The sequence below is a fragment of the Cydia pomonella genome, chromosome 4 (genome assembly GCF_033807575.1).
Source record: "Cydia pomonella isolate Wapato2018A chromosome 4, ilCydPomo1, whole genome shotgun sequence".
Lineage (NCBI taxonomy): Eukaryota > Metazoa > Arthropoda > Insecta > Lepidoptera > Tortricidae > Cydia > Cydia pomonella.
The window spans coordinates 21,036,878-21,051,467 of record NC_084706.1 but is presented as its reverse complement, the minus strand read 5'-3'; the positions used below and the strand labels follow the sequence as shown (position 1 = coordinate 21,051,467).

Sequence of the window (14,590 nt, the reverse complement as noted above, 5' to 3'; positions counted from 1 at the left end):
GTCAGATTTATTTTTTACTAGTAGCAACATCAGTACAAATATTTATTTATGTTAATATTACAAAGAAACAAAAAAGTGCTTATGGAGAATAGCATCTTCATAAAAATGTAAAGTTTCTTAGTCTGCAGTGTTTATCAAAATGCTTAGTTTCTTGTAAATATTATCGTAACAAAATTAATTAACAGTGTATTGCAGTGTCCTGTGCTTGACTTTTGACAATCATTAGTGACCTTGAATTATAGCAGCTGTCAACTTAACCAACAAGCGAGTGAAAAGAAGCGAGCAAGTCGTAGAAATGGAATGATCAGTTTTGAATTATATAGTTTTCTAAGATTTTCACGATGAGGAACGTTAATCCTCATCTCTTGGAAGACAAGATGGACGAGGCGGTGACGCACTACATCACCCACCAGCCCACTGAAGTGAGTTTGTTTTGATGCTGTTGACGCGACAAAAACCCGTAGTTTTAGATCCGTACATAATTTCACTCTTATTTTAACTTGTGTTTTGAATTCAGCTTTTCATTTCAATATTCATCTTTAACCCAACTCACCAGATGGTTGGAAATGTCATGTGTATATTTTATACTAGTGAAATAATATTACTGTTTATAGTTAGGTATTTTGTTAGTAATTTGTATTCTGCTCAGTGTTTGTGAGCTACATGTATTTTTTGATATAACTAAGCTTTTCTATGATCATATTTTGATCGTTTTATATAGCATTACAAGCAACTGATAAGTAAAAATAAGGCTTTGGTTTCCCACTACAATTCTTAAATTTTAGGAATCTTTTGTCCAGTGCCTAAAATTAATGCTTGAATGCATTTTATTAAGATAATGTTACTTATGTTATCTTTCTTATGAACTTTTAAAATGTAATTTTAAGAAGCACAGATTTCACCAGAAAATATTAATGCAACTTATTTCTAGTACCTACTGCATTTCAATGTATTAATTTAAAATTTTCGGTATGTGGCAGGCAATTTTGTATCCTACATAAATCTGTGGAATATAATTATTGTTGAACTTAAATCTAAGTTATCATGTCAAATATTCACTTCTTAGCTTTATCTTAAGATTGTAAAGTATTAAAAAATAGCCTCACATATCCAATACTTTAGAAGGAACACAACTAGGATTATGAGAGCATAATAAAGTTTCTACTTGTGACTACATCTGTGGCAACCTGCACTTAATTATGATTTCTGTAATAAAAACTATCGTAAGTTCTCTCCTGGGATTCAATAGCAAACATTGTCTAAAGTAGTTCAGCAGATTAAGCATGAAATGGTAACAGACAGACAGTTACTTTCACGTTTATAACCATTGGTAGGGATACAGAAAACGGTGTTGTATCTATGCCATTTTGCATAAAATATTATCATTTCAGTGCTTGTAGTAATTGGTAGAACACAAAAAAAACTTTTTCTTTTTTTAGTCTAAGAGCAACTCTGACTGTTTTGCCAATTTCTCAGTGGCTGAAACTTTGCTAGACTGAAGTATTCATGAAGTAAAAATGTAAAATGTATTGCATCCCTCAGTGTAATTCTTCTTCTTTGTCATCACACTCTTGTAGAGTGGTTGCGGTCATAATATCAGGGCAGGTGGCAAGGTTCACAATCTGTCACCATTCTTCTCGTACTTACTGTAACCTTCCTTGTACATTTGTGGAGTGGTTCATTAAGTGCATTTTTGACTAGGTCTGTCCAACTCACAGAATAAATAATAGTACTACACAGAAGGTTCACTGCAACAAAACCCCTGTCTAGATATTGGGAGCATGCACGACTGTCACGCAACCTAGTGTCCGCAATTCTAGGGGAAAACCTCAATTCAATACATCTTATAAAACTACTCCAAAACTAAAAACTACTGAACGGATTTTCATACGACTTTCATCTATCAATAGAGTGATTCTTGAGGAAGGCTTAAGTATAACTTGGTAAGGTTTTGTGTAATAAAATAATAATAATAAAAAATAAAAATGTTTTATTCAGTATCTTAATTAATTACTTTTATTGCATTTGGTTTTCTTCGTCTCTTGGCATAGTGTTAGTTTTATAGGGTAATGTTTTGTGCCTTTTCAAAACTGCATGTAATATGTAGAGTTCCCTAACTGACAGCAAATCACAGATGTCGTAGAGGTCTTTGGTCGGAAATCTAAAGGGTTTAGCATGCATCACCTTTAGTAGTGACCTTTGAGCCCTCTCTAGTTCAAGGAATTTCATTTTGGTAGCCCCACCCCAAACCGGTATGCAGTAGACAAGAACTGATTGTGCCAAAGACACATAGACTTGCTTCAACAGAGTCTGGGAAGCCACATGCCTGAGATTCTTAAAGATGTAGATTAGTTTCCGTGTTCGTGACATAATCAGTTCAGTGTGCGCATGCCAGGTTAGACGCGTAAATTGTTTGAAATATAACGATTTTGTCGGAAAAAATCACGCTGGCTAGGAGCTTTAATCGAAAACTCTTCCTAATCCGTTTGAGCTATAACAACACAATGTAAGGTGGGGTTGTTTCTCATTCATAGGTCTACAAAAAAGTCCGCGATGTGAAATGTCTATCTTTTAAGGATAACTTACTATATCCATTCTTAACTTCTAAAAAAGATCACGTAATATGCGGCATTTGCAAAGCTATTTACATGGATACATTATTAACAATTATCAAAATAAATACGTTAGTTATATTATGCATTTCATACAGCTTACAATGGTCCCTTACACCATACAATTTAAATGAATATTTCAGGAGTAATCGTAAATCAAAGTTTCATTTCGAGCCATATAATTGTACGAAATGTTAAAGACGCTATCCGCAGTTAGTTCAAATTTTTACCACCTTATGCGCTGGGATCGCTTTACTTACCCCCACCACGCACTTCGCACGGTCCCAATACCAAACGTGCCTAAAACGTTACCCAGGGCCGGATTTAGGGGAGGGCAACCGGGGCTACAGCCCCGGGGCCTCCACAAAAAAAGGGCCCCCACAATAGAGACATTGGAAAATTTACCATTTTATTTGGGAAACAATTTGGGGCCAGGGGGCCTCCACTCATTTATTGCCCGAGGCCTCCAGACCTCTAAATCCGGCATTGACGTTACCGATTGCACATAGTAGATATATATATACTTACGACTGTCAGCATTATTGTCATTGTTTCTGCAACTAGTTGTGATGCAGTGTTTACTTGTTTGCAACACCAATTTTGGTGCAGTGATTTACACTTGGCATTGGTGGTAGGTCACCAATACGTACCGCACGTTGTGCCTCTGACTTTTCCTTGCACTACAAGTCGTTCCACTATGTATCCTCTTGACCTTTAAACTAGTGCTAAGCAATTTATTGAATGCAACATGTAAATATTGACAAATTATTATCATGTTTCTTTCCAGTCTGTTCATGTAGATGCAAATTCTCTGGCGCTGAACATACAAGAGGATGAAGGCAACAGAGTTGTGACAGTCATGCCACAGAACTTCAGTCAGCAAATGTGCCGGTATGGTAAAAATTGTATGATCTAAATTGGTTTAACAATAAGAGGGAAAAGTGGCACTTGAAAATGAGATGGGAAAATTATTTCCCACCACAGAACTTGAAAAATATACAAGAGTTTTAGTTAAGTTAGCTTTTTTTTGTATTCACTGCGGTTCGGTTTTGCTATCCTGTCCTAAAAGTAATAGTGTTAATGTTTCTGCTGTCCTTAGCTAGATGTACAAATACAGCGATGGCAGAATAACAGCGTCCATTGCTGGAAGTCCTTAGGGCCGCTGTGCCCCGAGGCCTTTTGGCGCAGACATTAGCTGAGCCACTTTCCCTTTCAATTAGTTTGTAAGCATTATTGTGTACTATTATTAATATTATTATGTACCTATGTTTAAACTTTTTGAATAAACGTCTTTATTATTATTAATTATTATTAAGAGTGACATACATGTTAATGGTGTGGCAGCGTTAAGATTAACTGCAATCACTTTTACCACAAAGTGTTGTTACTTCGCTACTACTACTAACTTCTTTTAAGTCCCAAAAATGCTGCATTACTCTATTTTGGAGTGCAGAAGCACTAGCCAAATAACGTTTTTTTAATAATGTGTTTATATGTATTTCGTATTGTTTTGTAAGTATGATATTTTATTTTAATATAATATGAATATAAACATCCTAATCTAAGACCTAAAATGGATAATAAAGTTGCATTTAAACTTTCCGCAGGCAAGTATCAGTGGGGGAGCACGTGGAAGGGTGGGGGGAAGAAATGCTTGACCCGGATGGCCGGCTAGCAGCCATCGTGGCGCAGCTGGCCAAATCCGGAGCCCCGCATTACCACCCATCACATAAGGTAAATTTTGTTTCTCTAACTTATCTTTAAGAGAAAAGATCATGATTGATGATGAGAGATGGATCGTGATCGTCAATACATAAAGAGAAAACTTTTTCCACTTCTAAGTAATTTCCATTCTCCACGATTTTTGAGTATGTTATAGACATAATGAATAACTAGGTTTATAGGTTTTCCTTTTTTTTCAAAATTTGCAGAACAAAAATTAAATTACTCGTGTCGACTTAAAACACTATTCGGTCGTGCTTTAATTTATCATTACTTGTTGCGAATTTCTTATTTTCTGCACTTGTATCGTACAACGTTTTACAGTACATATGGCTCTTTAAAGTTTCGACATGCATGGAACGCGTGCGGGAAAGTAGCACCATATGTACTACTCGTAAGTATATATTTTTAGCGAATTGCGTTTGTATCGAGACAAACCCTGGGCCCTGAGTGTATAATTACCTTTTTTCATATCTTTTCTAAAATTGGACTGTAACGTCTATAGCCCATACCATCTTGTGTAATGAAACAGCCTGAACATTTTTTTTTTCAGTTGATAAGACGTTTTAATGGATTCCAATGACTTTTATTTTCAGATAACTTCAGTGAGGGGTGATGTGGAGTCCTCAGTTATGCTAGATGGCCAATTGCGGCTTTTCAATGCGCAAACTTTGGTGAGTCGCATATTATTCTACGCATTTGTTAAAGCAAACATTCATTGATTGTATACAGATCGTGTCATTCACGAAGACGTGTGCCTTGACTCGTGTTGTCATAATATTAAAGGTTAGATTTGACAAATCTGCGCGTCATCGTAGATGACACAAACTATAACATGTGTAAATTAAAAAAAAATCGTGCCTCTAAGTTTGACAGCCACATATCGTGTGATAATAAAATTACGGGAATGTACAGCGACATTTACGTAGGTGTAACATTCGAAGCAAGATTTTTGTTAGACTTTATTCCTTTTAACTATTAATAACTCTTTGTATAACTATAAAATAATAGGGTAGTTGACTTTTTAGTCTAATCAGTTTCCTTTTTCGAACTATCAAAACGATTACCCACTATGGAATCTATGAAATACAGAACAATGACGTCAAGGTCAAGTTACATACTTATTTTATAGTTCTTTCGGATTTATTAATTATTAAATATAAATTGTGTCTGAAAATAACTGCGGACACTACGGTCTAGGTTTTTCCCATATTTTTCTAGTGCTTTATTTCGTGCATGGTGTGAAATAATTTATTTTAAATACAGGGAACATTCCTATTACCTCTACAAGTGCAGTTTCTCTGAAATCTACATCAATGTATTTTCAGTGTAGTATCAGTGATTCTAAACCGTTGTACCGCGAATTTATATCATATTAATCTTTACGATCTGTATGTTAACGGTTCCGTCGTGTGGTAATATTATGGAAAAAGAAGTAGGAAGTATTTGGTCCTCAAATTGTATAATGAAATACCGTATGATAAAAGGGAGTGTAAATCACTTAGAATGTTTATGTTTAAAAGAAAATGTTTCTCACAAGCAGAATCAAATTGAAGTTACCATTATAAGCAATAAGATGTACTTAACAAGTAACTAGCCATTTAGCTAAGTCTACCCATCTATGTTTTAAGGGAGTCCCTCTGCCAACAAACTGTCCTGCAGTTTGGCAGAATAGTTGTTTTATAGAATGGGTTATATTTAACAGTTTTGAACACGGTTAGTTTCACTAGACTTAAATCGACCGGGTATAAACCGTGATTACCTTTTATATTTTTGAGGTCCCGATATTTCGACGCAAAACAATATAAGAGGTAATCACGGTTTATATCCCGGTCGATTTAAGTCTAATGGGGTATAATTATTCTGAATAAATGTTTTTTTTTATTTACATCATTGATGTACCCATATTGATGTCCTTGTCGCGCTCAGGAGCAGCAGGGTGACTCAATAGTTGTGCAAATGCCATCGTTGCCGCCGTTACCGCCGCTGCAGGAGATGAAGCGGTGCTCCGACGCTGACTGGTTCAACAAATCCAAGAATAACATGAAGGTATTTTGAACCGGACCTTATTAGTTTTCTCCTTTTTAACCGACTTCAAGATTTCAAAAGGAGGAGGTTCTCAATTCGGTTGTGTTTTTATCATTTTCGTTTATTCATGCAAAAGCTTAAGCATTTGATTAAGTAACATTATACTAAATATGCACGCTAATGCGGGTCCACACAGAGCGAACAGCCTCGCGAGGAAATTTCTTCGCGCGGCAAACGCTCGGCCTCGCGCGGCCGCGTGCTCGTGTAACTATTTGCTCGGCAAGATGGCGTCACTAGGCACGTCTACTGGCCGTTTTGTGCGCGAGGAAATCGCCTCGCGCGTATGCTCGCTCTGGGTGGATCGGAGTAAAAATATTCAAAAAAAATGTTTACAACTTAAATTATATATATATCGTTGTCTGAGTACCCACAACAGAAGCCTTCTTGAGCTTACCGTGGGCCGTGGGACGTAGTCAATTTATGTAAAAGAATGTCCCTATAATATTTTTTATTGAATATTTAATAGAATACAAAAGTTAAACTAATTACATATTTTTTTGTAAACTTATATAGCGCCATCTCTAAACTCGATGGCACGATAGTCCTCTTAGATAATTCTTTGCTATGATAACACTTCTGCTATTTATAGTCCCTCACAAATGTTCATAGACCAACAGCGTGCTACACTCCGAAGGCCAAGTCCTGGAGCTGCCGGACGCGTCTCCGGGCCAGAACCGGCAGCCCAGCAAGAAGAGCCTGCCGCACAAGAAGCGGATATCCCGGAAACTAAAACGGAATACTGGGAACACCACCCCGCAGCAGGTCAATATGCAGTATGCTATTCTAGTTCCTAACCAATATCCAACAGACCTACAGCATGCTGGACTCCGAGGGCCAAGTCTACAAAAAAAATTACACAAGATCTCGCCTAGACGGCTGGTAAAAGACATCTCAGAACTAGTAAATACCTTGTGCATCAGTTGGTATAAAAGTGCTCTCACACATCAGTTATGGAACAATTTAAACTAGTTTTGTACTTGTCAGAAAATGCCATGTGGAAATACATTACTGGCCAAAAATATATCACCTTCAGATTTTTACGGCAAACCTTTTTAGGGTTCCGCACTAATCCGTAGTCAACTAGGAACTCTAAAAAGCTTTGACGTAAAAACCTGAAGGTGATATATTTATGGCCGGTACTGTACCTTATGTCTGTAAACCCAACTATCAATTCCCGAACATGTTCTAACACTATAGAGAAATAAGTAAGCATAGATTGCTCTCTCCATACATCCGTTTTCTTACCAAAACGCGGGTTATTTCGGACTCGAAATCTAGCGTTAACCAGCGGATTTATCAGTACCGCTACTTGACACTAGATGTCACGAGTGTCGCGACTGACAAAGTGTATTGCTCAACAATTTACTAATTGCTCAATAATGAGCATTATACTTTTCGTTCGTCGCAACATCTATTGTCAAAAAGCATTACTGGTACGCTACTTAACGCTAGATGTCGACTGCGAAATAACCCGCGTTTTGGTAAGAAAACTGATTTATGGTGTTGGCACTACTTACTTATTTCTCTATGCTAGGTGTTAACCTAACTTTACTTTCACAGGACATAGTAGTTATCAGCTGCAACGACGAAGTGCAACAAGAAGAGATACTCCCCGACAACTATGTAACTCAAGTGCAGCACCAGACGCATCTCGCGGACGACGCACACAATATCACGCACGAGGTAACCTGACAGCAGTTTTTTTTATTTATATGAGTTCTTTATTTAACATAATTTAGTACAATGTAATTACTTAATCTAGTGTACATTTCCATCCTAGACAGTAATAACAATAAATTAATACAGTTTAGTGAGATGTAGGCGCTCATTATAAACTTTTTAACAACTTAGTGTTTATAACATTGCCATGGGTAAAATCATACTTACACTAAAGCTTAGAACAGCAGCATAACTATTATTACGTTCGCTCAGATATAGCTTACGTTTGTTGCATACATAATACAGACAGCAGTTATTGATGGTAGAATAGGGTGGTTCAAAAAACATTTTTTTCTAACGGGGTTAGAAATAAGGATACCCTTTTGATTGTATATAGATCGTGTCACCCTTTTGTTACACTTATTATGCTGATAAAATACACCAAGTTTTGTAAGTTCTGTTGTTAAAAAAAAAGTTCTGTTGCCATGCATGCTTTTGCAGCTTTCTACTAACGATCACGGAGCAAAGCCGCGGACGGACGGACAGACGGGAATCGCGAAACTATAAGGGTTTCTAGGTGACTACGAAACCATAAAAACAGCGTCAAACAATTCGAAGATCCTCAATTCCTCACAACCTTAGAAGTAAAACGCCAGTTACGAAAAGAGATACCTATACCTAAGCCATCTTTATTGTCATAGTGTCACGATTATCCGCTAATATTATAACCAGTGATCGGTTTTTTGGATTCGACATGGGGTGAACGACCTCAATCATTATGTTAGTATGTATATGCCCCGGGAATCCGGGCTTTATGTTGTTAGAAAAGGCAAAAAAATACAATGTGTTTATTTTATTACACTTTAAAACATCTAAGTACCTGATAGACGAGTACTTACTCACCGTTCTTTTGTCTAAATCGAACAAATGAGCACAAGTGTTTACACTGGCAGCTCATTTGCTGCCTCCAAAGCGGCACATTTTGTACCGTTTGGATAAAAGTTCGGCGAGTAAGTACGCGTGTCTATCAGCTAATATATAGTTACTACGGGTTAATTGTTTGAATAAATGAATTCGTTACCGTAAAACTACCCAACTCTAGTCCAATACTGCAACTATGGTCCACAAGTTCAAAAGGAAATTAAGTATCTATACCAATGTTCCTTGTGGTTTACTCCTAGTTTTACCTTCCATTTATAAACATACTTTGCCTTAGAACTACAAAAATATAGTAAAATACACACCTGAACGAGAAAAATTGAGTTTATTTGTGGACCATAGTTGGGAGCTTTGGACTATAGTTGGGTGGTTTTACGGTATCAAAAAGTCAATTACACTTCTTTCAACTGAGAGGTAGTTTGAGAAAAACAATGTCCACAATGTCAAATGGTTTTATTGCTCACCAAAAATAATTAGAACTGAAATCCAGAGAATAATGAAATGTCAATGTCAAGATTTTGAAGTACTTTTCCATCATGACAGATATATAAGCTAATACTTTGTGGAGGTTTTAATATATTTTGCTTTATAACATTTGAGACAAAAACTTTTATTCTTTTCCTAATCTCAACATTATTAGGAAAAGAATAAAAGTTTTTGTCTCAACTGGTTGCCATGTAAGAGTAAAAAATTCCTTAGAGATAATTTAAATTGTTTTATTTTTGAACGGTTTGTTCGGTATCGCGGGAAACTGTCGTATCTATATTAACTTTTCTACTTGATATCCCGCGAGGGAGATAAAAATAACCGATCACTGATTATAACCAAAGTAACTGGAACTCTATTTTCAACTTCTACGCTCACTCTGGTTATAATATTAACTGAAAATCGTTGAGCATTAGACTTTTTGTTTGCCGCGATATCTATTGTCAAGAACAAGTACTGAGAGTTCCGCTACTCGATATCGACTGCGAAAATAATAAGCATTTTGGTACCAAAACTGATGTATGGAGTGAGCACTCTATTACTTCTTAGTTCTCTATGGTTCTGACTGAACGTCGAGCGAACTTCACAAAGGAGTTTTGGCCGAAGGGTGTCAAGTTTCGGCGGTTCCGCGGCCGGCTCCTTGACACAGCGTGGTTGCGAAATTCATCGCAGCCATAGTGTGTGTTTTAGTTTTTAAGATATATTTTATATTGTATGCTACTTTTAAGGTATTTATCTATGGGCCCATAGTTGCCTGAAAATATTTTTCATTTCATTTCAAATCCTGGTAAGGATATTTGTTCCTGAGTCATGAGTGTTTTCTATGTATTTAAGTATTTATATATTATATATATCGTTGTCTAAGTACCCACAACACAAGCCTTACTGTGGGACTTTAGTCAATTGTAATAATGTCCTATAATATTTATTTATATTGTGACTACAGGTCCGGCCAGTGCTAATATGCTGCATATGCGGGGAATACTACGGCGAGGAACAGCTGAAGTTCTACCAGCATCTCAAGCAGCACTACGAGCCTCATGCCACCATCATCATCGAGAACCCTGTGTCTGACTTAGGAATTGATAAGGTATGGAAAAAAAGAAAATCCAACGTACATTAACTGGGAATATTTAAGGGATAGTAGTTGTTAACCAGCTTTGAATCGTTATAGATTTTTCTGAATGGTCATTCAAAATTAAAATTGATTAAATTAAATCGAATAATGATATTCAAATCCCTTTAAAACATATATTTAGTATATTTTCTATAGATATGCAATACGCGTGCGTCCGTGAGGGACAAAACATATGCAATGCGTCGAAATTCAAAACACGTTTTAAGACCTACATACTTTGGTCGGGTTCATTGTTACCCACCATCATAAAACCATACTAAATTCATGGCGGGGACTAAAAAAAGACTAACAAGGACAAACCATAATAACGCTTTCTCTGCTACTCCTACCGAAAGATACATAAGACTATCCCGTTCGGTCATTTCCCCCCCCCACCGCTCGTACGTGGATTTGTATTTTCAATAGCGCCTGATTATCGCCATATTGTTTAGGGACTGTGATGTATTTAGTCACAAATTTATTAAAGTAAGAATATTTCAAAATCGGCCCACATGCCTGGTCCATAACTTATACTCACAAGGTTGTATTATATACATTAATGTATTAAATTCCTGGTTTTATCAAACCTACACTAACTCACCGCCCGTGGTATATTTCCGTTTTAGATGACCAACACCTGCATAGAGGACAATGCAGCGAACCTACCAGACTCAATAGTAGAACTATCTTTAGAAAACACAGTCCCGAAAACTATGTACCAAACGATGGACAAACACATCCTTTACACATCCAGCGACAAGACGCTTCAATACTCTAGCAAGGTGCAATATTCCATGGCAAGTATGGATAAAGAGGTGCCGAGTAATGAAGTGGAGAAAGGGGACTTATATGATACACTGGACAAGTTGGAGATGTATAATTGTATGAAATGTAATAAGACGTTCAGAAAACAGAAGCAGTGTGAGACGCATATCAAGGAAGTGCATGGGAAGGTAAGTTTTGTAAATTGCTGTGCATCAAGTTTCTTTCATCCCTGACAATGTGATTAATAATTTTGCATGTGGGTCAAAATTCTTTTCGTTTTGTTTTTTGTCTCCAAAAAATGTGCCGGAGTGTAGCTTTTTGTATGAGATGAAATTAAGTTATTATTTTTCTGTCATGTTAAATGTAATCTACAGCTAAAAAGAAATGGAATAGCACTCGCCTTTTTTTATTAATTTGATAAAATACAAAAATACAAACGTGACAGAGGGGTCCAAAACAAGACAACAACAATAATTTTGACCCAGGTAATGGCTAATTCACAAAGTGTGCCCGAATGATTATTTGGAACTAAGAGAACTATGGAAGGTAGAGGTAAGAATGGAATCACCATGTACCAAAAAGTGTCCGTCAAAATACCTTAAATAGGTGACGCTACAATACTTAGAATAATTGAAAAAAAAAATCAAATTATAGACAGCGCACTTCACTCCGTTAATAACGCCTACGTTCTTATCTACTCTAGCGCTACTCTGGAGAGATTTGGAACTATTATTTATAGCTGACAGCTGGGTACTTTTGCAACAGTTTTGCCTATGGAGATTGAATTCCTTACCTCTACCTTCCATAAAGAGAACTCTAGTCATTAAAGAGGGTAGTCTAATAAAATAAGTATTTTGCCATGGTAACTTATACAACTTGACAGGGCCCCATTTCTCAAACGATATTAGTCTAATATTATTAGTGTGTTGCCATGGTAACCCATACGATTTGACAGTTCGTGGACTAATAATATTAGACTAATACCGTTCGAGAAATAGGCCCTAGGTTCGGACCTAGGGGATCCCTTCCGCAGGGGTCGGCCCCTGCGGAAGGGATCCCAGATGTCTTATACTTTACACATCTTCCACAATTCAAATTTATTAATTTCATTTTATTCTTTATTCGTTTTATTTTCTTTTCCTTTTGTAAGAGTTCAACATGTTTTCTGAAAGAACTACGTATTTGTATGATGTGATGTACATATCTATTTTTAAATCGAATTTCTAAACTTAAAGTAGCTACTGTATGTAATAGGGTTGTTTCCAATTTTTTGAAACGCTCGTATTACGTTCTATATTCACTAAAAGTTGCCCTAAAATTCAACTTTTATACTAAAAACGGCTTTAAATATGTTAAATTAACAAAATATATTTTGACAGATGCTTTCGCGCCCAAACGCTCTTTGAAAATTGTGTGACGTCACAGTTTACGGTTTGACACATAACTACATACGCACGTAGAAGATACGAACTGTCAACTGACATTTGTCGTTTTGTTGTTTATCGCCTAACTGTCAACAGTGTCAATCCGAGAGTTGTGACGTCATCAGAATGTTCAATGACGTTTCGAGTTTGGTCACGTGACGTGTGCCAAAAGATATTTTAAATTCAATATTTACAAAAATATGGTTATTACAGGTCCACTAAAGGTAGTTTAACATGTTCTTATAATCCAAAAGAATTTATTAGGATACAATTCTGCCCTAAGATTTGTAGATGGAAACAACCCTATTGCATGATTTCTATAGTAATCTAAATTGTATTTTTTCTTATTTAATGCATGTTAATTATAAGACGCAATGTTTTGAAAAGTTGTATCCCGCCGAGATACTTGCCGTTCGATATTGCGATACCCTCCTCAAATGGAGGTGGGATTTAAATCTTCTCGGTTTAGAGCCGGTGTAGCTTTATTTGACGTTCATAAGCGCATTGTAATAGACTTGAATAATAAAGTATCTTTATCTTTTTTATTTTATTTACGTAACAGCTAGAGGACATGGGCGAGTTCAGCGAGCCCGAGGACCTGATGGAGGGCATCCACGTGGCCGTGGAGGGCGTGGAGCCGGCGGAGGGCGAGCCCTACGAGCAGGCGCTGCTGCCGCACCTCACCGTGGAGAACGGGACCGTGCACCAGGAACACGTCAGGCACTGGTGAGGACTTGTCGTCAGGTACAGTTGCAAACCTTAAACGTGGTTGTCGAGAGACCTTCAGAAGAAGAGGACTTACTTTATGACCTTTGTCATAGAATAAATAACCCCCCCCCCTCCCCCCAACGAAGTTTAAGGAAAGACCGTCAGCTGTAAAATGAACATGTAAAAAATACGCGCCACTTTATGTCCGCAAAGTTTGCGTAATATGTAAATAGCGTAATCCGTTTATGGCGTTTGAAGCGTTTTGCCAGATGAAATGCTACATGCAAAGTTTCATGACTTGTAATTGCTATAATAAAAAGGTAAAGTGCTTATTTTTTACATGTTCATGCGACCAGCTGATGTTCTTACCACCGCGATATAACCGGCTGACGATTTTTTAAATTATTAACAATAGCATCTGAACTATCTGACAAAGTATCAAACGGGAGGCGACGTCAAATTTTTTACGTGTTTCGGTGGCTGCCTAACCTCAACCCACTAACGGAGCGGCAGCTGACGTCCACTAGGGTTCATCATACATAACCGTTAACCATTATACGAGTTTTCGCCCGGGAGGCGATTGGTCATGGAAATCGTTCCTGGTTCGCGGTCTATGTTTCACAAATTCAATGCGTAATGAAGTATTAAAGTGTTTTTTTCCGAGTTTTTTCTTTAATTTATACACATATTTTGCGAAAGTTTTGTCTTAGAACTACATTCAAATAATTAGTCATACTTGAACCATGATATTTGAGTTAATTTTGGACCATACTTGGAGCTTTTAGACTATTGTTAGATGGTTTGATGGTAATTTATTAAGGGTAAGGGTAAGGGTAAGACCCTATTACTCATAGTTTTGTGTTCCTGTCGGTGAGTAAGGTTGCCAGAGCTCAACAAGGGTGCAGAGTGTTAGGGTCGCCAACGCATATGTAACACCTCTGGAGTTGCAGGCGTCCATAGGCTACGGAGACTGCTTACCATCAGGCGCCCAACAAACATTACACCGTCAGTTACAGGCTTCTTTAAAACTTTAATCTTTTGAACGGCGTTATAATAATCTCAGTTATAGC

The 14,590-nt window shown here is 37.0% G+C and overlaps 1 protein-coding gene across 1 annotated transcript in view; it reads left to right on the top strand.

Annotated features, from left to right (window-relative positions):
- Positions 1–42: 42 nt before the first annotated feature.
- The window catches only part of LOC133517462 (protein suppressor of hairy wing-like), a 30,666-nt gene continuing 16,118 nt past the window's right edge, over positions 43–14,590 (top strand). Inside the window, exons 1-10 of the mRNA XM_061850794.1 lie at positions 43–422; positions 3,400–3,503; positions 4,220–4,346; positions 4,931–5,008; positions 6,264–6,383; positions 7,032–7,184; positions 7,983–8,105; positions 10,453–10,596; positions 11,250–11,576; positions 13,375–13,538. Coding sequence (XP_061706778.1) covers positions 342–422; positions 3,400–3,503; positions 4,220–4,346; positions 4,931–5,008; positions 6,264–6,383; positions 7,032–7,184; positions 7,983–8,105; positions 10,453–10,596; positions 11,250–11,576; positions 13,375–13,538 — 1,421 coding nt within the window. The 5' untranslated portion in view covers positions 43–341. The remainder of the gene's footprint in view (positions 423–3,399; positions 3,504–4,219; positions 4,347–4,930; positions 5,009–6,263; positions 6,384–7,031; positions 7,185–7,982; positions 8,106–10,452; positions 10,597–11,249; positions 11,577–13,374; positions 13,539–14,590) is intronic.